Source organism: Drosophila sulfurigaster, chromosome X (genome assembly GCF_023558435.1).
Source record: "Drosophila sulfurigaster albostrigata strain 15112-1811.04 chromosome X, ASM2355843v2, whole genome shotgun sequence".
Taxonomy (NCBI): domain Eukaryota; kingdom Metazoa; phylum Arthropoda; class Insecta; order Diptera; family Drosophilidae; genus Drosophila; species Drosophila sulfurigaster.
Window position 1 is genome coordinate 32897376 of NC_084885.1, and position 25342 is coordinate 32922717.

Genomic DNA, 25342 nt, shown 5'->3' on the forward strand with positions numbered 1-25342 from the left:
GGTGAGGAGGTGGCACTGGCAGAGGGCGGCGGGGGGGGGAGGGGAACTGCGCTCAACTAGTCGGAGCATGTTCTGGCCGTAGAAATTCATCTAACGGCTGTAACAGGTAATTGAACTTGGGTTATATGGCGCACGGAATGACGGCGCTTCGCACCCCGATTCCCCGCCCCCACACTTGCCACCGCTTCCCGCCACTCAACTGCGGTGAACGGCAAATGGAATTGAATGACGCCCGCGTCGTCGCGATGTGTGCCAAATGTGACCTCCCCCAACACGGGACCATAGATAGCAAATGCGTGCGAACTACATAATGTGGACATAAAAAGGATTTGCCAAACGCCAACGCCAACAACAACAACAACAGCAGCAGCAACAGCAAACGCATGTGCGGTAACTGCGCGAGTGTGTGGCAAGGACCAACGCGGTGCGTAGTCAATTTCCAAGCAACATTCGCTGCTGAAAGTTGCAAATTGTATGCCATAGTTTCACACAAGAGAGTGTGAGTGTGAATGTGGATTTGGAATGGAAGTGGGAAAGGAAATGAAGGGTAGGGAAGGGAACGGAACGGAAGGAAAGGAAAGGGAAGTGGGAAGGGAACCGAAAGGAAAGAAAATGGGAATGGAAGTGTAGGAATGCGTATGCGTAATGCGTGGTAACTGTTGAATAATTCATGACCAACTGGAGATTTGTGCAGATGCTGCATGCAGATCCAGCTCTAGATCCACAGCTGCCCGAATGGTGCTCAGATGATGCTTGCTAAGCGCATTTGATGCCGATTTGTGGGCCACATAACTGTAAATCGCGTATGTAAACAACACACATAAGAGCACTCGCATATCCCTCTATACAAATGTGAATGCGGAATGGAGAATCCGGACTCCGGAGTACGAACAGAATGCGGAAAATGTGGAGAATGGGGAATGTGGAATGGAATGCATATTTGAGCACATTGTGCGTACATTGGAATGCATTGTACTCACTTTTGGTGTCTTTATGCATAAGTATTGCCAACTAAATTACAAACGAATGGCCAGTTTGATATGCGAGTAGATGAGAGTAGAAAAGCCAACCTGAATGTGATTTAACTAATCCAGTCACGAAAGCGTAGCTAACTATCTTTATGTGTCCATCTATTCCTCTGATGAAATGAGTTTAGCTAATCAAGCTGCGAAGAGCATTTGAACATCGACGTTTCTTCTTACACTAAACTACCTCACACACAGACACACCTACTCGCTTGCAATCGCGTGAGTTGCGTTGCATCTGCTTTGGCTACTCTCTGCTGCAAGCTGCGAGCCTGATACTCGTGTCTCCACAACGTGTGCAGCAGTGCTTGTGGATGGATGGTGGCTGGTTGGATTGAGTTAGGGACACCAACTGAGGGTAGAGACCCGTTCAGCTACTCGCTTAACTGCAGGACGAGAGCGAGCCTTTTGGCTTGGTCTTGTTGTTTGTTGACATTGCAAATCTTCTTTCTTTTGTGCGCGGGAATGCAGCTGCAGTCAGTCCCATTTCCGATGCCTGTGTCCTCTGCCATGGTCATGACCAACAGGTGGCGCCCAAGCTTCAGCCAACCGACACAACCCACTCCAGCCGAATGCAACGCACACACAAACCAACACGACCCAAACAGACCAGACCCGACCCGACTCGACTCGACTCGACTCGTCTCATACCTCAACGCAGAAAACACTGTGAAGGACGTTCAGTTTCTTTCGTTTTGTAGTGTAACTTTTTCTGATGACTGCACATTTGGTCTGCTTCTTTTTGACAACGCCGCAATGCCGCACGTTTTCCTATTTTCTTTCTTTTGTTGGTCTCTTTCCTTTTTCCTCTCCAGCTCCACCTTCACCTCCTCATCACAATTGATGGGGCGTGTATGTTTCATATGCCGGCTTCAAGTAAGGGTGCATTAATTCATTTTCGGTTTTTTGCATGACATTGAATTCGCTTGTAGCTCACCTCCCTCCCTCTGGTCACCCATCTTTATTTTTGTTGTGAGCATAGAGCAAATACTATGAATATTTCTTATAAATAATTTACTCCGTAATTACATCTGATTTTAATTATTGTTAAATGTTATTTTCTTTTCAGGATGATGGCAACTACCCCAACTACACGAATTTGATTTTCACCTGGTTTCTGGCCACGTTTCGCACAATCATTACAATATTCTAAGCAGTAGAAATGCTGTGATAATATGCAATTCATATGTCTTCACAAGGAAACTAATATAAGTCGGATCCCAAAATACTTTTTTATAAGTTATTAAATAAGTTCATCATAAATATAATCAACAATAAAAACAATGTCAATAAAAGCACGTACACCTTAACATCATGTTTGAGCCTTCACGGATTTGATATTTCAGGGCTTTTCAGATTTGAAAATAGCGCAAAAAAAAGAATTAAATTTCTAGTAGCATACTTTGAGGGTGCACGTGGGGGTCGTTTTTGGAAAACAAGCTATAACTCGGCCATATCCTGCCGCATTTTCAACGGACTTGTTTTGCAAGGATCGCAAGGACCAACTCCATCGATTGGCATCAAAAAAATATGGGGTCATCTAAGGATCCAACACTTGTAATTTTTCGGTCCGAGGGCCATGGAAATCATGCGAAGATCACAAAGTGCAGGATATCTGGAGAACCACAAGGACGATTGGAATGTCCTTTGGCATGAGGATAGCTCTCATCAAAGGACTTCGATTGACATATGACCCGCAAGGATCAGACAGGATATGACCGAGATATACGCAAGTTTCTCTATGCAAAAAGGTCCTTTTATCTCGGCTCCTGTAAGGATATTCGTCCTTTTGAGTGCACCACTCAGATTCTCTTTAAAAGAGAAATCATTGTGCCAAAGGACATCATGATCGTCCTTCAAATGACCGAGATACAGTGGATTATTGGAATTTTTGGCCATTTTTCTATACTTGACCCTTTAAAAAATTTCAGGTTAATTTTATAGGCATATCCTTAGAATCTTTCAGTGTCAACTGATAGAGCTCGTTATCCTGATAACAATAAGGTAAGTCCTGACAGGATCCTAAGTGTTTTCACCGATATAAGGCAACAAAAGAAAACATTTTTGAATTAAAACGGATTTATTTTTTGGTGGTTATTTTCAAAATTCAAATTTGAAATTGGCGACTAGCAAAAAAATAAATTTTTTGTAGCATACTTTGAGGGTGCACGTGGGGGTCGTTTTTGAAAAACTAGCTATAACTCGGCCATATCCTGCCGCATTTTCAAAGGACTTGTTTTGCAAGGATCGCAAGGACCAACTCTAACGATTGGCATCAAAAAAATTGGGGGTCATCTAAGGATCCAACACTTGTAATTTTTCGGTCCGAGGGCCATGGAAATCATGCGAAAAGCACAAAGTGCAGGATATCTGGAGAACCACAAGGACGATTGGAATATCCTTTGGCATGAGGATAGCTTTCATCAAAGGACTTCGTTTGACATATGACCCGCAAGGATCAGACATGATATGACCAAGATATACGCAATTTTCTGTATACAAAAAGGTCCTTTTATCTCGGCTCCTATAAGGATATTCATCCTTTTGAGTACACCACTCAGATTCTCTTTAAAAGAGAAATCCTTGTGCCAAAGGACATCATGATCGTCCTTCAAATGACCCAGATACACTGTATTATTGGTATTTTTGGCCGTTTTTCTATACATACCCATTGGAAAATTTAAAATATTTTTTTCATATGTGTCCTTGCTAGATCCTTAAGGATTTGACCGAGATATGGAAAGAAAACGAAATTTCTTTTCGAAAACAAAGAATTTACGCACAGATTGAATGGTTTGAAAAACATTTTATTGTACATTTGGAAATTATGTGTAATGTATTTGTATTTGAAAATTAAACTGCCTTACAAAAGTTGTTCCTTTGGACATCATGTGCAACTGCAAAGAATAGAGATAAAATGATTTTATGAAATAGTTTAAAAAAAGAGGCAATAGTCAAATGGTTAAGTGCTAAAATGAAAAGTAATTGAACAAGTACTGCAATAAAATAAAAATAGAATAAGGTAAAGTTTATCTTAGAGTAAAATGAACATCTATGATAGAAGCATCCTTGGGCGTATCTAGGGTAACAAGCAGAACAATTGAAACTACAATCCACTCGCAATGTACAGTTAACACATCAATTTGACCCGCTTGACGTCGCGCACAAGAAGCAAAAATAGAAATCCAAACTCTTAACGAATTCACACGAAAGTGTCTACGTGTGAGTGTGTATGTGTGTGTGGGTAGCACAAACTATTCACCTATAAATCAGATTGTGCCATTCGCACCCTCCACCAAAAAACTAAGCGAAAGACAAGTGGACCAGTGAATCGTGCTCTTAAGGTTAAGAGCACAAATATAGATAAAGAGTAATCTGCGTGGGTGACGCGAAAATCGTTCTCTTGAAACATAAAAAACGTTTGAAACTTGTTCACTAAGAGTAGTTCCAGGAGAGAAAATGGAAAAAACCAAGCGACTAAAATAACAGTAACTGCTGCGACGAAGGAGGAGGCGGAGGAGGCAGAGACAAGCAAAGCGTCTGCAGCCACCCAAAAGCAAAGGCAGCGGCAATGGCAAAGGCAAAGGCAAAGAAAAAAGAAAGCTCGAAAGGGCAATACAAATATGAAGAATAAGAAGAACAAGAAGAAGAAAAAGAGGAGAACGAGACCAAATGAAAGAAACGTGAATGTTCGTGCGCAGTTCTGCTAGTGCTGACGTTGGCGTTGACGTTAGCGTTGACGTTGGCGTCGTCGCTGGCAGCGCAGCTTCTGTGTATTGGTGAATTGGAGTGCCTCCTTTAACTGTGCCTCCTTTGGCGGCGACTCTGTCTGAGGCTCCTCGCTCCTCATGTGGGTAGACAAAACTTTCGCTTTTATTCCATCGACTTCGTTTTCACATCCAGCTCCTTTTGCCTTCGCGTCGCGTCGCGTCGACGCCAACGCCAACGGTAACGGTAACGCCTACGCAAGCGTCGGCTGCTGCTGCTGCGTTTTCTTTTTCTCGGCAATTTTTTTCGCTGTTACCACATGAACGGAACGAGAAAAGATTACAACAAGAGCAACAACAACAACAGCAACAGCTGCTCAGAAATCGTTTGGAAAAAGAGGCATGTGAAAATGTGGCAACAGATAAATTTCTACGTCAAAATGAACGAGCGACAACAAAAAAATATGTGCAAATTTCAAGGATACGCAACGGAAACAAATGAAAGGCGCCGTCTACAGGTAAAAAATGATAATAGTCGAACGTGCAGCACAAAACAAAAAACAAAACAACAACAAAAATGTGGAAATATGGCAATGAAAATGGAAATGGAAATGGATGTGTGGCAAGTCGACCTTGAGGCCGAATTTGCCAGCACAGCACAACAACAGAACATTTTGGCATCACATGGAATTAACTTGTTTCTACTACTCTCCCTATAGCTGAACTATATAATACACAAAGTTTTGTCTACTATCTTGTTATTGACAACTAATTGGGGTCGTAACAAAGCCGCTTGCTCCTCTCCTAATTCTTGTAGGCAACTGGCGACCACCTGTAAGCAGGGTTCCCACTTTTCCAGCTGCTCTTCGGCCAGGGGCAATCTCCTCGCATTATCCTACACATGGGGCTAAGCAGGTTCAGGCTTCTATCTATCACTGAACTGCACAGAGAGAAACAAGTAAGAAAGCTTCAGTCGAGTGTGCTCGACTGTGAGATACCCGCTACCCATTATCAATAACATAAAAGCTAAACTGTGCGGTATTCATTTTAAAATATACCGCAAAGATACTCAAATATACCAAAGGCTAATTTGGTATATCAATGAGCAATTACATTCAAAATATACCATCGATTGCAAAATATACTAGATTATCAGCAAAAATAGTCTACAAATATACCAAAATATTATTCTCCTAATATACTAGAATATACCAAAGGCTGCGTTTGGTATATCGATAAAGTACTACATTCAAAATATACTATCGAGTACAAAATATATCACATTGTCAGCTAATGCGACTAATTATATCGCTATCCCATATAGTCTCCGAGATCTAAGCGTTCATACAGACGGACGGACAGATAGACATGGCTATATCGTCTCGGCTGTTGATGCTGATTAAGAATATATATACTTTATAGGGTGGGAGATGCCTCCTTCTGTCTGTTAGATACATTTTATAGAGACACAAAGTTATAATAATATCCCTCTATCCTATGCGCAGCGCGTATAAAAACGGGTTTATCTATTATACTTCTAGATTTAAGAATTTCGATCTCTTCGAAATTAGCATTCACTTCTTTCATTAATCGTTGCTTGCTCTTAAGTAAAAGATTATCGTGTTGGAACTTATTTTTTCTTTAATCTTTGTCCACTCTTAAGTAAAGTTGTAACTGATTCTTTTCTCTCACTGTAGAGATAGACTAGGAAAGGGTCGTTAGTAGTCCACTCGATGCCCTACAAATGCTATTGTTGTTCTTGTTGTTGCCTGCGTTGACTTAACAAAAAAGCAAAGAAAAGAAGCGAGGTAGAAAAAGAAAGAAAAAGGAAAAAAGGATTTTCAAGCGCTTAGCTTTCTCTTTTGGCTTTCGCCAAGCTATGGATGATGTGCTTGCTTGTTGTGCTCTTAAAACTTTCTGCAACAGGTTGCAAGATGGTCTGTTGCTTTGCTTTACTGTGCTGAATGAAGCCTTGACCAGGTCCCGGCAAACATGTTATACGACTGACGACTATGTTAACTTGTGGGCGAGCCGAATAGAGCTCGCTCTCTCTCTCTCTCTCTCTCTTTCTCTCTTTCTCTCTTTCTCTCTCAATCTCAATTGCTGCAAATGGACCGAAATTCAATGCCCATTTGCCTCATGGCAGTCTTCTCTCCACTGTCCGCTGTCCGCTGTCCTCTGCTGGCTGATGGCTGACCTTGAGCACTAGCTAAACGCTGTCATGGCAGCAGCCATTCCTCCCCATCCGCCTCCCCATTCGCCTCCCTCTCGGTCTCCCCCCATCTGCGGTCAGGTCTGGGCCAGGCCCCTTGTTATCCAGCCTGTCAACTGTTCGAGTAGAGCAGAGAGCTGCCTTTGCTTACCCTCCCTGCCTCCTCACCACTGCTTCGGCCTCGCTGACTGGATGGCCACGTGTTGCACACGCCACTAATCCTGGCAACGAGCTCACACATGTGTGACAGTGTGTGTGTGTGTGTGTGTGTGTGTGTGTGTGTGTGTGTCTCTGTGTGCGTGTGTGTGATTGTGCTCTAACGCTGTCGGGACTGTGCGAAATTCTCCTCGCTGTTGCTGTTGCTGTCGCCTTCCTCATTGCCAACGCCGATTAACTATTCGACGAACATGACGCATGAGAAACAGTAGAAATTGAGATACGATAAGCTTGCTTATGTGTTGGTGTGTATGTGTGGGTGTAGGGGGGAGGAGGAGGAATAAGGACAGGAGGAGTAGGGACAGCTGTCTCTCGCCCAAAAGTATTTCGGAATACGATTACATTTTAACGATGTGCCAAACATCGCAACTTCGAATCGAACCTAAAACTATTTGCCATGAGTAACAATAAATCATGGTTTAGGGTCATCTAAGTTTGATGAGTTAATCATGTGATGTGGCATGCCGCATTGCTAACTATAATGCAACGAAGAAGAAGAAGATGTGTGGCATTCACAAACCAGTTTCCATTCGACAAACTCGACAGTCGACAAACTGCTTATTACTTGCATTTTGTGCTCCGGCTGCATTTACTATGTCCCAAAAAAACAAAAAAAGATTTGAAGCCGCGTTGCACTCAAATAAGCGATGCAGAAACTGGGCCCGAAAACGAAACCGAAACCGGACAACCAACGCAAAGCATGCAACACACCGAAGAAAGAGGCAAGACAAGGCGAAGCGAAGCGAAGCACACATGAAATCCAAGTATTAAATTGCAACGACCTACATAGAAAGAAGTAGGCAGCATGACAAGGATGCGATCGATGGGCAGCAAGAGTTCTGCAATTCGGCATCTGCAACGTGTCTCCCGCCTCTGGCTCCTCTTCACTTATATCCCTTCTCCCATTGCTCAACAAAAGTCATAGCATAGAGAGAGAATAAGAGAGGGAGAGAGAGAACGAGGAGTAGAGAACAACTCAAGATCAATTGGGAACCGAGAAAGATCTGAGCTAACATACGATGTGAGTGTGTGATTTGTGCTCCCTTCCTTTCCATCTCTTCTCCCTTGCCTTCCCCCCTCTCTTCATCCACCTTAAATTGTTTTTTTTTTCTGTTTTGTACGGAATTGCCAAACGCTGGTGCTTCGTGATCAGCTTGACGCGGAACTAAGAAAACTAGTTTCTAAAGGCGTCTCCCGCTTGGCTTTCCACCGATTCCCACTTCCCTTTCCTCTTTCCCGTTTCGCCCTTATCCCTCACTTTTGCCGCTTTCTTGAACTGAAACTGGTTATTTTTAAAGGTTGCTGCTGTCTGTGGCAAGCATTTGATTGAAGTTGTTAGCACAATTTCACTTGTAGCAAGTGGCTGCCTCTCACTGTCAGGAGATTGGGCCGATGGTCGATGGCCTGGCTATAATTTCGCAGCTTAATCCACACTGCAGGCGACTCTGATGTTGCGTGGTTTTAGTAGTTGTTGGAGTCAAGCTCAGAATAAGTGTTGCTTCTTTACTCGACTAATTGTACTATCGATGCGATGGCCACACATCGCGATTCTTGCTAGCTAAGAACAGATAATGTTCACAATCCTCACCTTAAATTGTACTCTGGATTAATTTAGAACTTAATCCTCAATGCAGACTGCTCTGTTATTGCGGAGTTTTCTTTGTTTTAGATACAATCTCAGAATAGATTCTGCTTCTTTTCATGTTTAATTGAAACATCGCGATCGTTGCCAGTTAAGGATAATCTTCCCAATTCTCAATCTCACGCTCTAGCGTTAAGTGGGCGAGCTCAGACTAAACTTCTTGGGGATTTGCGGTCGAGAAAAGGGACAAATGGATGCGTATATGAATGTGAGTGTGAATACCCTTTCGGATTGTAAAGCCCAAGCTGAAGACACTCGACGTGTCGACTGGTCTCTGGCATTAAGCCTGTGCGTGTTTAGTTTTCTCTTCGCTCCCTCGTCTCTCTACTCTTTTTTTTACTTGTTTTGTTTTATTTTGTTTAGCACCCTTAAGTGTTTATCATGTAAAACAGCAAGGAAACATGTCAAACATGCCAAATATGTATGACCTACAAATTATGCGAATGCGACATCCGAGGAGGAAAGAGGAAGCGAGAGAGAGGACAGACTGTTGGGTTGGGTCGGAACGAGGACGAGGACGAGCGCAGACTTGCATATAAACACCAGCAAATCAGAGGATTACCGCCGGCAACAAGATGCCGGCAAGCATCTCCCTCTCCAAGTACCTCTGACTTATCCCATTCCTGCTCCGAACCCAAACCCAAACCCAAACCCAAGCCAAGCAGCTATCGAATGTAAGTCAAATGCGACTAAGAAGAAGAAGACCTCCCGGTCACCCGCCCATTGCCACTCCCCCACAATGTATGTCTGCTGCCCCAATAAGCCGCATGAAAACAGCTCGTGGCGCCCCTTGACTCCTTGACCCTTGGCAGCCCAAAGCGATAGCGTGTGAAATACTTTTGTGGTCGAGTGTGTGGCCAGTCTCAATGTGTGTGTGTGAGGTGTGAGGGTGTGAGGGCTCTAGCCATGGTAGACATGACTCAAGGCGTATTCAAATGAAGGCGGCCTAATCGACGAGTTTATTAAATACCCCTGATTATCCCCTCCCTCTCGTTATTCCCCCGTTGCGCCTTCAAGAAGAATGCGGAGGTCATAATTGCAAATTACACATATAATCATTATCAGCAGCAGCAGTAACATGATAAACAACCACACAAGGACATGGTCATGGACAAGGACATGGACAGACTCTCTTCTAGACTCGGACTTGAACTCGGTCACCCACACAAACACCCGCAGCACACACACACATTGTCTGAGACAGACTCGCATTTTCATTACATTTGCCAAGAGATAACAGGGAGTCTTCTTCAGAAATTTGGGTTGAACGACTGAGAAACGAAGGAAGTGGGGAAAGAGGAAAGGGGGAATACTGAACGCCCCCTTTGGCTCAACTTCTCGCTATGAATTTATTAGAAATTCAAGAGTGAAATTCTCGGATTTGGGCACACGCAAAGCCCAGCACGTCGTCGATTGACTTGACCCACAAAATGTGTTTGGGAAAGTGAGTGAGTGAGGGAGGGAGGGGGCGGAGGGAGACGAGACAAGGGATGTCCTCTGTGAGTGTGGAGTGTGTGTATCTGAAGGAAAAGAGCTAGCTGACTGGCGACGTGTTGCGTCAAGCGATTTCACTCCTGGGTAAGCTTCTAAACGTAGCGCATGATAGCTCTTTCGAGGCATTGAGAGCTGGCCCACGTCTCGCAGGTATTATGTAAATGAATTACATCGAAGAGAGAAGAGAAGTGAGGTAGAGATACAGATAGAGAAGCAAGCAAAGCAAAACAAGACTTAACCACTTGCATATCAATTCGTAGTCAAGGTATTTGACAAGTTGACATCGAAGCTCGCATTTGGAGTAATCCCCGATACTCTTAGTATTTGCCTAATCACTATCGAGACCACAATTGCTCGTCCTAAAGCAATATCTATTGCCCGATCTTAGCTGGAAGTTGTCCTAACTACAACAATAGCAATTCTCGTTGCCATTTAGATCTGTCTTGGACTCTGAGGATGTCCCCCAGGTTGCAAGACGGAAGTCAACCCTAAAATTATTTCAACACTTTTATGATACTTTTGTTGCCGCTTCCTAGTGGGCGCCACAGCCTCTTGCCACATGCCACATGCCGCATGCCACATAGCAACGTCGCTCTTCCCCCAGCCACATGGCTGAGCATAAGGCATACAACTTGTGCTTCAGCTTCTGCTTGGGCACATTTATTGATATGGGCAACCGGTCAACCCTTCCCCGCTTTCACAACCCTCACACTCCGGTCATGTTTTGTCCGTTGTGTGTTTAGTTTAGTTTATGGGGTGTCCGGTTGCTGTTACACACGACGAGGCGAAGAAACCGACCCGGGGTGAGTGCGAGGGGAAGAGAAAGAGCAACAGAAACAGAAACAGAAACAGGAACAGGGCAAGGACACGAATCGGAAGCCGAGTCAAACGAAGGCGGCTGTCCGCAAATTAGCATGATGCGAGTGCTAGGGCGGGGAGTGAAGAGTGAAGAGTGTAGAGTGAGTGAGTTGTGGGCTACGTCCACGATTAGGCCCATCAAAGGATTAGGCAATGACGCCCATAAAATAGGCAGGCAGCACGCCAGCCCAGTCCTTGCACAAAGGGTTGATGTTGTTTCCTTATTTCCTTGTTGTCGTTTTTGGTTGCTTACTTAGCTAGCTAGGTCAAAGGTTCAAAAGTTTTGACACGCAATTACTTGAGCACATGTGGGATAGTCCTGTCTGGGGAAAGCATTAGAGCAGAGCAGAGCAGAGCAGAGTCGAGTTGAGTTGAGGACTGGGGCAAGGGCCAAAGCAAAGGGTGAGGCTAAGGGTTGTTAATATCATTTTAAGTGATTTTATGATGAATTTGTGCCCTAAAATTCCAACTCATTTGCACACACACACACACACACACACTCGCACACACATGATGAACATCATCATGAAGTCGGGCGACGTTTTGTGGGTTTGGGTTGAAAGTTTAGGGCAAAAGTTTTAGTGTGAAATGCTCACAGTAATTTTATAGGCTCACTTAAGCGGTTTTGCCTCTTGGCGGCAATTCTAAGCCCGCCCATCGCCCCGCCTCCCTCAGACCGCAGTCGGTCTTTCTATTTAGACTACACATGAGAGTGTGTGTGTGTGTGTGTGCGGAAGTGTTGATTTTGTGGCATTTCAGCCTTTTTGAACTTTGAACTTGTTGGTAGTTTTAAGGATTGTTTCGCTTGTTTCGCCACCGCCAGCAGGAATCCTGATTATGGCCCATCATAGGCTTATTCAGTCTCTTGTTGAGTGTGAATGGGTATGGGTGTGAGTGAGAGTGTGAATATGAATGGTTATGCGAGTGAGTGTGTGCTTATGAGTGTGTGACAAATCATTTAATGCCTTAATCGTGTGTTCTTAATGTTCTTGTCGTCACACTTGTTTTGATGGCTTCCTAATTTGAGCGTGTTGAAAACTACGCTTCTTGCTTCTTAATTGGGCTACTGAATGAGGGATGGGGGGGGACATGTAAATGACTGAATGACGGACTGATTTACACAAATTGCTCATTATGGAAGTTTAATGTTTAATCAACATCTGATTGATTTACTCAATTGGGACTTCCGGAAAAATGGGTTGTTCCTGATATTGCAAAATCTAACTAACTAACTGATTATCTAAAGTAATAAAGTAATAAGGATTTAATCAAATAAAAAGATAGAAAGTGCATAAATCTTTAGTTTACTTGCTTTACTTTTTGGGTTGTTCCCGATATTGTAAAATTGAACTAACTAAAATTGATCTCAATTTACAAAAATGAAACTAAGAACAAGGATTTAATCAAATGAGTCATTTAAAAATATGGAAAAAGAGAGTTTACTTTTATCTATTATAGATCAACTGACTGGATCTGACCTTGCGCTTTAGTAGACTAGATAAGGAGCGACTAATTACTTTTTCGGAAATACGGAATGCTCAGAAAATAATGAATTCATCTATTAAGTGTCGATATTACAGAATACCAACTTAGTAACTGTTGAAGAATTTGATGTGCGATCTACTACAAGTGTGATATGCCTTGAGTATTTAGGCTTTTAAATACAAGTACTCAGACTCGGACTAGTTAGCCAACTTTATGATTGCAGCTGCCTTGAAAGCAGACAAATACTCGCTTGGGGAATATAATCCATTTGCTCATTTATTTGTATATCAATATCAAGCGAATGGAGCGATATGGTGAATCGTACTCGTAAAGTTAAAAGCCTACATTGTTGCTTCAAGAGGATCACCTTGAGCTTTGTTTGAGTTTTGCAACCCAAAAGGCCAAAACCCAATAAACGAAAAAAACCAGAGTCACTATGCTGTATCCCTCTCTCTTTCTCTCTTATGTCCTCTATCTCTCTCTCTCGCTTTGTGCATTCACAGTGAAATATAGCGTCTAAATGATTTCTTCATCTCATTTTGAATTGGTTTCTGTTTTCATTAATAAAGAAAATCGGATTATTTAAAAATTAAATTAAATAAACAAACATCTTCAGAGTTCTACAATAGATTTTGAAACATCAAAACGTGGACAAAGATAAAGATAGAGATTGAGTAAGAAAGAACGAGAGAGATGAGTAGAAGCCGGGTGCATTGATCCCGATCAACGATCCCCAAAATGCACAAAATACAAAATACAAAACACCAAAACCAAAAAACCACATCGCAGCGCCCAGAAAAGAGAAAAGCAAAAATAAATTTTGAAGACGACATCTACGAAGAACAAAAACAAGCCAAATATGCTCTGCATGTGTGTGTGTGTGTGTGTGGTTGTGTGTGTGTGTGTTGCATCTCTGTCTCTCTGTGTGTGTGAGGACAAAATGTGAAAAGAGTAGAAAGCGCAGGCAAGCGCAAGAGCACAACGCCAACACAAATATTATATTATGTTCTCTACCGATTCGCATTCTCGAATTTTCCCTTCTCTTCTCAGCTCTCCCCCCCCTTCCCACTCCTCCCATCACCATCCAATCCTTTTCTCTAATTGTTGCACTACTAACATCTCTAGAGTACAGTCAGATCAGTTGCTCATTATTTACTTTAATTTTTAGTTCAAAATCGCTTAATATGAATATTAGCTAATTAACGTGAATATCTAATTTACATATGATATATGTTTCTCTATTTTGGACAACAATTAGATCTCAATCAATTCAATACTCAAAAGTGCATTTGAAGTGCAAGTCGGAAAGGGACAAGAAATCAATGCTGGACAATAATAATAGACATAATGCACACAGAGGCAGCAGTAAGAGCGAGACAACAGAAACCTGCAAGCGACGAACAAGGAGACAAAACAGCAACGAGTTAAGTGACGGCCACTATAGAGCAAAAGGGGAGAGGAGCGCAGAGACAGAGGGGGGGACAAAGCAAAGACACGCTGATGGAACAGCGGTCTTTGAACTACCAAAAAACACTGCTGCAGGGTATTTGAGTAGAAAGGAAAAGACGAGCGAGAAGCGAGGCGCGAGGCAATGCCATCCGATCTATGTAATGCCGCCGTCGACGTCGCAGTCGGCGATGCAGTCCAGGGGGCATCTCTATAAGGGTGCGTGTGTATTGGTGAGCTTAACGTTCGTCAGTGTGGATCACGAAGAGAGAGAGAGCAAAGCAGAGAGCGAGATTGCGAGCATGCGAGAGCGCATTACTGGCTAACTAACTGAGTGAGTGAGAGCGAGAAGCAACGTTTTTGCCAAAAATACAAATTATTTTTGGCAAATGCGCTCAGAGTCTCTCTCTTGCGCTCCTTTCCCACTTACTCACTCAGTCGTTGAGCGCGCTGCCTTTGTTACGGCTTGAGTGAGTGAGTGAGAGTGAGGGGAAGATCTCGTTGACAGTAGTTTGAAATATGCAAACACGCCTGCACTCATACACTTGCATAGATGTTATCTGTACGCGTGTGCGTGTGTGTGTGTGTGTGTGCAAAAGCACATCTCCTCCACTCCTCCCTCTCTCCACCTATTACGCTCTGTTCAGCAAGCAGTCGCACTTCCTAAATTCGCAGTGTGCCGTCGCTTGCAAGCTTTATGTGTGTGTGTGTGTTGAGAAACCTAAAAAAGTTGCACTGAAGCCGTTAACCTCGGCTTCGCGTTCGTCGTCCGAGTTTGTTTTTGGAAATTATCAACGCAGCCGCGTCAACGCAGTGAGCGGGGGGAGTGGAGAGCGGAGAGCAAAGTGGAGTGTTCGACGAAGCGATCTTAGTTTGCCAACAGAGAGCAAGCGAGAGAGAGACAGAGAGAGAAGGGGAGAGCGGATCAGGCTACAACAACAACAAACTGCGACACTGATCGAAAGGGTGCTGAATGAGATGGAAGGAGAGGGGAAGGGGGATTGCGCTTAGCCGCCATAAAGTAAATAAGTGAAGTCATTTGCTAAAATGCACCACAGCAGCAGCAACAGCAGATGTGAGAGGCAATTAAGCCAAGCCAGCAACAACAACAACAACAACAGCAGCAACAATTTTAGTCACATGCGGTGTTTGCTTATACTATGTACACACTCACACACACACATACACATACGCATATGCATATGCATGTGTGTATATATGTAATACGTGCTCCTCTGCTCCTCTCTTGACTTGAGTCTCCTTCCCTTCTCCCCCCCCTTCTTCTATACACTTCACACCGAAACTTTCGAGTGGTTCACCAAAATTATACAAAGAAATGAAAAATTGAAAAAATGAAGAAAAAAGCTCACACACACACACACACACACACACGCACACACACAGAAACTTGTTGGATCTGTGAAGCTTTGTAAAATAACAAGATTTGTGAGTTGCAAATATTTGGCACACACAAACGAGTTCCGGACATGCAACTATACAACACCCCTCTCGCCTCTCCCTTCTCCCACCCTCTCTCTCTTCCCTTACCCTTCTTCGTCACATATCCAGTTGCAGTTTTGAGCACAGCTTTCTATGTTATGTGTGTGCTGAAAGGGCGCGCAGGCGCAATGGGAAAGCGAACAGTGGACAGTCGTGGAACGTGGAACGTGGAAGAAGAAAAAGAAGAAGAGAAACAAAGCAAATTCGCTAACTCAAGACACGGTCTCCAATTCCAATTCCAATTCCATTTGTTCCTATTGTACTTTGATGTATTTAACTAAATGTATTAAGACAGTTGATTCAATATATTTCTAATACAACAAATGTGTATAAAGGAATATGTTAGAATTATTTTCTATATCCAATTTCAATTTCATACGTTCCTATTGTAAACTTTGATGTAAGGGTGTAAATTTGGAAGGGGATTGAATGTGTTAGGATTAATTTCTATATCCAATTCAATTTTCATCCTATATATACAGTGGGGAGCAAAATTGAGTACATGTTTGCATATTTCACATTTCGGAGCGAATGATAAAGAAAACAGTAAAGCAAATGGAAAAAAAGTTTATTCTCTTTATTCAATATGTAATTGACTATACATTAACGAGAAAAGACCAACGAAGAAGTGCACAAAGAAGAAAAGAAAACTTGAAAACAAAAACAACTCGTATGTACTCATTTATGCACCTTTGACATTTTAAACTTCTTATCTGCAAAAGAATCAAAAATTTACCGTTAATTGTCATCTTATTGCTTTTGCTTTGTTTCTTAGACTTATTGTAATGTGCTTATTATGATTTAAAGTGTCAACGTGGTTACATTGAAAGTGAAGAGCAATTTTTATTATTATTTCAAAATTATGCGTAAATTGAGTCAGGACGTGGAAAATTCGATATTAGGTCTTACCGAGAAAGGATGTTCGTCCCGGATAATATCCAGTAAACTCGGAATAAGTCAGTCGGTGGTCATACGTGTCCAAAAAAGACGCAAAGTTTCGGTTGAATCCCCTCTCAGAGGCCGTCCTCGACTTTTAAACGATGCGGATGCTCGTCATATTATGGCTAATATGAGAAAGGACAAGTTCTTAACGCCTAAGGGGGCTTCTTTAGAGATAAATAAAGATGTAAGTCGATGGACAGCTCGAAGAGCACTTCAAAGAATTGGATATGTTGCAGCAGTAAAAAAAAATAAACCTGCGTTGTCGGCCAAAAATGTGAAGGCACGTTTATGTTTTGCCAGACAGCACCGAAATTGGACTATAGATGACTGGAAGCGGGTAATTTGGTCAGATGAAACAAAGTTTAATAGATTCCAATCAGATGGAAAACAATATTGCTGGCGCCGGCCCGGTGAAACAATCCAACGACACCACGTTAAGCAGACTGTAAAGCATGGTGGAGGCAATATAATGGTTTGGAGCTGTTTCAACTGGTGGAACATTGGACCAATGCACAAAATAGAAGGGATTATGAACAAAGAGCAATATCTAAGTATTTTGAGGAACCATCTTCCCGAATTTATTGATCGCAGTGCTTACAACGAAGCTGAAATCGTGTTTCAGCAGGATGGAGACCCGAAGCACACTGCAAAAGTCGTCCAGAAATGGCTAATGGACCAAAATTTTCAGTTGATGCAGTGGCCGGCTCAAAGCCCTGACCTAAACCCAATCGAAAATTTGTGGTCAATAGTCAAAAGACGATTGGGACAATATAATTCAGCTCCATCAAACCTCGCAAATTTATGGGAAAGGGTGCATGAGGAGTGGCGCCGTATACCCAAAGAAATTTTGGAAAACCTTGTGGAGAGTATGCCAGACCGTATTGAAAGCGTCATAAAAAAATAAAGGTTTATGGACGAAATATTAATTTTTTACTAAAAATTCCATTTAACGATCTTGTTTGCAGATAAGAAGTTTAAAATGTCAAAGGTGCATAAATGAGTACATACGAGTTGTTTTTGTTTTCAAGTTTTCTTTTCTTCTTTGTGCACTTCTTCGTTGGTCTTTTCTCGTTAATGTATAGTCAATTACATATTGAATAAAGAGAATAAACTTTTTTTTCCATTTGCTTTACTGTTTTCTTTATCATTCGCTCCGAAATGTGAAATATGCAAACATGTACTCAATTTTGCTCCCCACTGTATATAAACTTAGATGTATGTATGTAAACGTATTTAAGAAGAGGAATGAATGTATTTCTAATGTAATAGAACAAATCTGTATTTAGGAATATGTTTGGATTAATTTCTATAAATAGAATTATAGAAGTATAGAATTTACATTGTCCTCACTAGAATAGTATATGAAGATAAATTTATATACGAACATATGACAACCAGATCAGATCAGATATAATGCAACAAATCTTTTTCAGGAATATGTTAGAATTATTTGCAATATCTAAGTATGTATATAGAATTCACATTTTCTCACTATTTAATATCAGATCAAATGAGATCTAAAACAACAATCTGTGTCTAGGAATAAGTTGGGATTGATTTCTACATATTGCATATCAGATCACATCAAATCAGATCAGATCACCTTCTTTCTTGAAAATATGCTTAAATCTGTTCATAAAGATCTATTAACAAGCTATAAATAATACGACACGATTCGATAGATATGGTAAAAAGGTTTTGTAAGAAAAGTTGTATTATGCAGATCCCTAAGAAGTTGCCTTTCGGATATTGTTGGGAAACTCAAATTCGAAACTTTGTAATTTACTTTTTTATACTTGATTTTGATGTAATAAGTTGTTTTGGGAAAAGTATTTTGCAGATCTCTAAGAAATTGCATTCGAAACTTTCAAAAAATTGAATTTTTTATACTAACTGTTCTATGAAAAGGTTTCATGGAATGCATTTTACGTGCATAGTTTGAGCATGACTGAGAAATGGAGAGAAGAGAACAAAGTTGATGGGGAGAAAGGAAGCTATTGGGTAAACAATCGGGGATCGCTTTTTAGAGGGGGTTCGATTGGAGGCTGTCGAATTATGTACGTGCAGGTGCAACGCAGTGGAATCAATTATAAATGTTTATGCTAATTTTTTATCACGCATTTTCCATTAAAGTCCAAAGTAAACAGCATCGAACAAACACAATACGAGGGCGTGGCAGAGTCTGACACAGCGTATGGGTTGCTTTGAAGCGCATTCACATCTACATTCACATTCACATTCACATGCATTTCCACCAGCAGCATTCGCAGTCGCATTCTCCCCTTTCGACCCATCGACCGTAAAGGCCTAGTAAGTATTACATTATATTACAAATATTTAAAAAATGGTCTCCTTTTTTGGTTTTTTTGGTTTTTGTGCACTATGCACACTGAGAAGCAGGTCGAGCGAGAGAAAGAGCGAGACAGCGAGTGGGAGTAAAGGAGAGAGAACGAATGAGAGCGAGCGAGAGAGGGAGAGAGGGAGAGAGAAAGAGAGAGAGGATAGAGGCTGCAGGAGAGACTGGAGGCTGTCAACACATACGACGAGCAAACGACGAATACTACGACTGCAGCATCCTTGTTGTTGCTCACATATGTCCACACACACACACACACACTCGCACACACATACGGCTGCAAATTAAATTGATAAATGTGCAAAAAGACAAAAGTGAAGCGACATTAAAACGAAAATAAAAATAAAACACGCAAGTAAATAACACAACGCGTAGGCACAACACACAATTTGTTGTTTATATAAACGCCAAAAACAGCAAAGAGTTGCGCCCGACAAAAAAGAAGAGAGAAACTGAAGGAGAATGGGAATGGGAAGAGTGGAGAAACAGACGCACAACAAAATGCATAAATTGCATAAGAAATACGATATTCGAGTAGATAATTTCGATAAAATAATTGATCTATGCTTAATTCCTACTCGACACGTTCCCTTTTCAGCAGTCCGTCAGCCGCCTTTTCAGCTGCCCTCGCTCTACTCCTACAAATGTCAGATCGTTTTCTATGTGCGTCTTGTCGCGGTCTCTTTTTGTCTCTAGTATCGGCAATGTCCAAATTTAAATGAGGGAAAGAGAAAAGCGAGCATAGAGAATAAAAATGGAAGTACGCACTTTGTTTTCCGCCTGCTGCTCGAATGCTGCTTGCTGCGTTCATTCTCCGTTAGTCCATCTCTCCGTCTCTCCATTTGTCCATCTCTCCATTTGTCCATTTGTCCATCGGCTGCAGCCGCCGTCTGTGTTTCTTTCTCGCTCTCTCGCTCTTGCATTTTCACAACACCCGAAAGCGAAGCTGGCGAACAGTGGAATGGGGAGTGAGGAATGCGGAATACGGAATGCGGAACGTGGAACGCGGAAGGTGGACGGTGGAAGGTGGAAGGTGGAACTGACGCGCCACCCAAAAACGAGCTGAAAATAAACAAAACAAAAAGTGAAAACACAACGCAAAAATAAGGCGAAAAAAATGATGTCAGTAGAGAAAACGAGCAAAACAACAAACGGCAACAACAACGATAACGAAAACAACAACAACAAGAGGCCGGCAGAATAAAAATGAACCAAATGGAAATGCGCCACAAAATGCAAAAGTGTGCGTATGTATATGTGCGTGTGCGTGTGCGTGTGTGTGAGTGCGTGTGCGTGCGGTTAACGAAAATGCAATGGCGGCCAGCACATCCGGAGCAGGACACTCCCTCCTTTCCCCCTCCTCCTCCTCCTCCTCCATCCCCCCCTTCCCTTCTTCCCTATCCTCTTCACTCGTTGCTGCATTTGCATTTTATTTTCGTGCGTGTAATGCAATCGGCTGGACAGACGACAGTTAGGGGATGGACAGAGGGGGGGAAGGGGGGAGCCGGGGTAATCTGCTCAGCCGTGGGCGTACATATATGTTTGTGTGTGTGTTAATATGCAAACACACACACACACACAGTCGCAGGTTTATATACAAAGTTTTGGACATGTTTTTTTTTCGTTTTTCGTTTTGTTTTGATTCTTTTTGCGCGTTTTATGCATTTTTTTTAGGCCTTTCATTTTTACTCTTTTTCTTCGCGAATGCGTGTGTGTGCGTATGTGTGTAAGTATGTGTGTGTGTGAATGTAAATATTATTAAACATGCTTCGCTTTGTTGTTGCTGTTATTGTTGTTGATTTTAATGTTAATGTAATACTTGGCGGCTTTCTATATATTCTTTTCTCTACATATGTGTGTGTGGGGTGTGTGTGTGTGTGAGTAGATATACACACACACGTAACACGCAAGTGAGTAGATAACTTTTCTGCATTCACATTTTGCTTTGTTCTCTGTATCTTGCATTTTGCAGTGCGGCTTTGCCCCAAAGTGTTGATGTTGCCCCTGCCACAAGCCACATGCCCCTTAGTTGACACCTCTGCTCAATCTCCAATGCGGGGCTTTGCAGCTTAGAAAATTCTTCTAGCGCCCGAAAGTATGCAACAAGTTTTCGCTTAACTTCAGCATGCAAAATATTCTTTGAGTACTAATCAAATGTTGTGTTTGCTTAGCTCAGCTCAATATTTGCCATCGACTTGCATTTGAATTTGCGAATAAACTGTACTCTCGACTGCAGAGAATATATAGATATATATATATTTCTGGTATAAATATATGACAGCTCAGCAGGCAGCAAAAAAAAAAAGGAAAAATAAAGGGAAATATATATGTATATAGACAAAATATATTTTGTGGATGCAGCGGAAGGAGAATTATTACTGATGTATTGCGCAAAATTGCATTATGCACACACACGCACACACACACGCACACACACGCACACACATACGAACACACACAGAGGAAATAATCACACATCGATTTGCGTTGCTTCGCAACAGCAGCAGCAAAAGCAACGCAGCTCTAGGCCTATTAAACAAACATATTACCAATACACACACATACTAACACACACACACACACGCACACACATAGATGCATGCTCACACCAATGGCGAGCAACAATCATCCGCCGTGTTGTCCGCTGCCCACATTCAAAGCGACGCCCAAAAGCAGGCAACAAAAAAACACTCCACACACATGCATGTATGTGTGTGTGTGTGTGTGTGTGTGTGTGCGTGTGTTGTGCATGTGCGTGCACATTTTAGCGCATTTTTATATAATTTCCACTTTGTTGCCCCGCGTTAAATATATTTGTTATTTTTTGGTTGTTTTGTCCACGTTTTTGTTTTGCTCGTTTTTTATGTTTTGTTGCTGTTGTTGTTGTTGTCGTTGTCGTTGTCGGTGTGTTGTTGCCACACGTTCCCGCGACCTTGCCGCACCACACCCGCTGGCTGCCAGCATTAACTTTGACTGCTGCATTTGCATACGCAACGAAGGGGCAGCAACTGCAATTTTTTTTTTTGTTTTTGTTCACTGCTTTGTTTTTCCCATTTCCCATTTCCCATTTTCATTTTTCGTTTCATTTTTCGTTTTGTTTTGGTTGTTTTTCTCGTTTTGTTTTGTTTTGGTTTTGTTGCAGCTGTGTAAAAAAAACGCCCATCGACTGGCGATTCGATGCAACAGCAATGTGCAACACGAGGCAAGAGGCGAGTGACGAGGATGGCAAAAAAAAAAAGGGAGACGAATCGAGTGGACCGAGCGACGGTCAGATAGAACTCGACTCGACTCGACTCGCCTCGTGTGTTGCATGCGTGTGTTGCACATGCATTTTTGGGGGTTGTTTTGCACACACACACACACTCACGCATACACGTTGCACGCACAAAAAAAGTGCAACAAAATTTTAAAAAATAGGGGAATACGAATTTGAGTTTTTGTTCGATTTCGATTTCGACTTGGCATATATTTTTTAACTTTTTTTTTTTAGCCGTCGCCGTCGCCGTCGACTGCGCTGCGACTGCAGCTGTGTGTGGCAAGTGTGAGAGAGCAGCGCATAGAGAGAGAAGCGATTGAGAGAAGCCGCCGCCCACACACATTTTGCTGTCCTCTTCCTCTTCCTCTTCCTAGCTTCGCGTTGCAGTTGCATTCAATGTCACTGCAACTGCAACTGCTGCGTCGCTGCGTTGCCACTTGCCACTTGCCCCACAGCTTTACAGCGGCTTTGCTGCTGCCTATTTCCTTTTTTTCGGCTTTTTTTTGCAATTATTTTGCATTGCATTTTATTCTTTTTTGGTCGTTTTTTGTGTTTTTTGTGGCAAGTTACTTTTGGTTGTTTTTTCGGGCATCCGCTCGCAACGTGCAACGTGCAACGTGCGTTGCATGCGTCGTGTTGCATGCGTTGCGTGCGTCGTGTTGCATGCGTCAGAGCGAGCCGGCTGCAGTGCATCATTTGAATCATCTTTTTTTTTTTTTTTTTTTGGTTTTTTGTGTGTGTTTTTTTTTTTGTGCATTCGCCAGCTTTGTTTTATATTTCCATTTCATTTAGGCGCAGGCTTTGGCTTTGGACAGCGCTTCGCCTTTTTTTTTTTGTGTCTTTCCTCCTCTTTTTTTTTTCCTCGATTTCTCGCTTGTTTTTTTGTGCACATTTGGGCGCTATTTATTATATGGCTCGCAACTTTTTGATAGGCCTACTCACGCGGCTCATTTTTTCGGGGGGATTTGAAAAGTTTGCGACTGTATGCGTGTGTGTGTGTGTGAGAGAGAGAGAGAGAGAGAAAGTGGCGAGTAGAAGGACTCGGTGCGTATACTTAATTTCTGTTGCTGCCCCTCACTCGTTCCCATTCTCTTGTGGCACGCAGCCTTCTATGTACATCACTCTACATGTATGTGCTAATATCTACGTATCTGTGTGTGTGTGTGTGTGTGTGTGTGTTGTCCTTAACTAAGTAAATATAATGAGTTGCACAGTGGAACGAAAACTTCATTCACATCCCAAAGCGAACTCTCTGCTATTGACAATCGAAATAGTCGAAATCACTCAAATAAATACTGCAAAAATACTAAAAATAAATATACCAAATGATACATTTGGTATGTTGATATAGTACTGAATTCAAAATATACCATACAGTGCAAAATATACCACATTATCAGTTAGAACAACTAAGAATATACTGAATTAATATATCGCATATATACTAAAAATATACCAAAGACAATATTTGGTATAATGTTATAATACCACATTTAAAATATACCATAAAGTGCAAAATATACCAGATTATCAGTCAAAGCAGCTAAGAGTATACCAAAATAATATACCATAAAATGCTAAAAATATACGAATGACAATATATGGTATAATGTTATAGTACCACATTTAAAATATACCATAAAGTGCAAAATATACCAGATTATCATTCAATACCAAAATAATATACCATAAAATACTAAAAATATACCAAAAACAATATTTGGTATAATGTTATAATACCACATTTTAAATATACCATAAAGTGCAAAATATACCAGATTATCAGTCAAAGCAGCTAAGAGTATACCAAAATAATATACCATAAAATGCTAAAAATATACGAATGACAATATATGGTATAATGTTATAGTACCACATTTTAAATATACTAAAGAGTGCAACATATTATCAGGCAAAGCAACAAACACTCCCAATAAGAAGACGTTGTTCCCATACAAATTATACATATCTTAAATTTGATAGCTACTAAATTTTCAGGAATCTTAGATACTACAGTTATAATTGTAACAGCGTATGAGTAACTGCCATTTGAAACAATGTTTAAATAGATCTTTCAATTGAACTGAAAATTTGTGGTAAAAAGTTTAAACTCGATATTCACACACTCACATTATTCAATGAATAGCCGACAACTTTTTATACCCGCTACCCATAGGGTAGAAGGGTATTATAACTTTGTGCCGGCAGGAAATGTATGTAACAGGTAGAAGGAGGCATCTCCGACCCTATAAAGTATATATATTCTTGATCAGCGTCAACAGCCGAGACGATATAGCCATGTCCGTCTGTCCGTCTGTCCGTCTGTCCGTATGAACACCTAGATCTCAGAGACTATAAGAGATAGAGCTATAATTTTTTTTCGACAGCATTTGTTATGTTTGCACGCAGATCAAGTTTGTTTCAAATTTTGCCACGCCCACTTCCGCCCCCGCAAATCAAAAAAATCGAATAACAAGCATAATTTTAAAGCTAGAGCTACGAATTTTGGTATATACAATAAGTACTGTAGTAGTTATGATTCCTGAAAATTTGGTTGCGATCAGAAAAAATTGTGGAAGTTATTAAAGAAATACTTTTGTATGGGCAAAAACGCCTACTTACTAGGGGTCTGAGTTGCTTTGTCCGACAATCTGGCACATTGTGCCGTTTATAGTATATTTTGAATGGTGTACTATATCGATATACCAAACATACCATTTGGTATATTTTTAGTATTTTTTTAGTATTTTCGGTATATTTTGAAAATGATACCGCAATATTTTGCCTTTATTAAAAATGGGTAGCGGGTATCTCACAGTCGAGCACACTCGACTGTAACTTTCTTACTTGTTTGTAATAATAATAATAATTTTTGGTATTATATGAGTTTAAGGTTTATCGCAAATAAGTTGAGTTGTTGTGGTACTAAATTGCTGTACTGTTTCAATAAATTGATAAATAAATTAAAACGAAAATGAAAAAAAAAATGTTGGTATTAGAAGATATTTCAAAATCATATTCGAATAACTTTGAATAAATCTTTGCTGAAACCTAAAACGAAGCTTAGAGAGATTTGAGCCAAAGAAAAATGATAGTTGCAATGCAGCATGTGGCACACTGCACTTGCCACACGCAGCGATGCGGGAGGGTGGTGAAAAGAGGAGAAGAGAGAAGAGAGGAGAGAAGAGGCGCATAATTTTTAG

General features: G+C 41.4%; 2 protein-coding genes across 9 annotated transcripts in view; one reads left to right on the plus strand and one right to left on the minus strand.

The window, feature by feature from the left end:
• LOC133849371 (BTB/POZ domain-containing protein KCTD5) overlaps positions 1 to 2321 on the plus strand; it is a 68219-nt gene extending 65898 nt beyond the window's left edge. For all 5 annotated transcript variants that reach the window (XR_009895365.1, XR_009895363.1, XR_009895364.1 and 2 more), the window contains one exon: positions 2095 to 2321. The gene's annotated coding sequence lies outside the window, so the exon portion shown is untranslated. The remainder of the gene's footprint in view (positions 1 to 2094) is intronic.
• Positions 2322 to 3897: 1576 nt separating this feature from the next.
• LOC133849372 (uncharacterized) overlaps positions 3898 to 25342 on the minus strand; it is a 95696-nt gene continuing 74251 nt past the window's right edge. For 3 of the 4 annotated variants that reach the window (XR_009895368.1, XR_009895369.1, XR_009895370.1), the window contains one exon: positions 19807 to 19945. Coding sequence is in view for 1 of the 4 variants with exons in the window: in XM_062285413.1 (XP_062141397.1) it covers positions 3913 to 3922; positions 19652 to 19945 (304 nt within the window). In the remaining 3 variants the exon portion in view is untranslated. Of the gene's footprint in view, positions 3923 to 19651; positions 19946 to 25342 lie in introns of those variants that run through there. The other variant, XM_062285413.1, reaches the window with a different exon arrangement.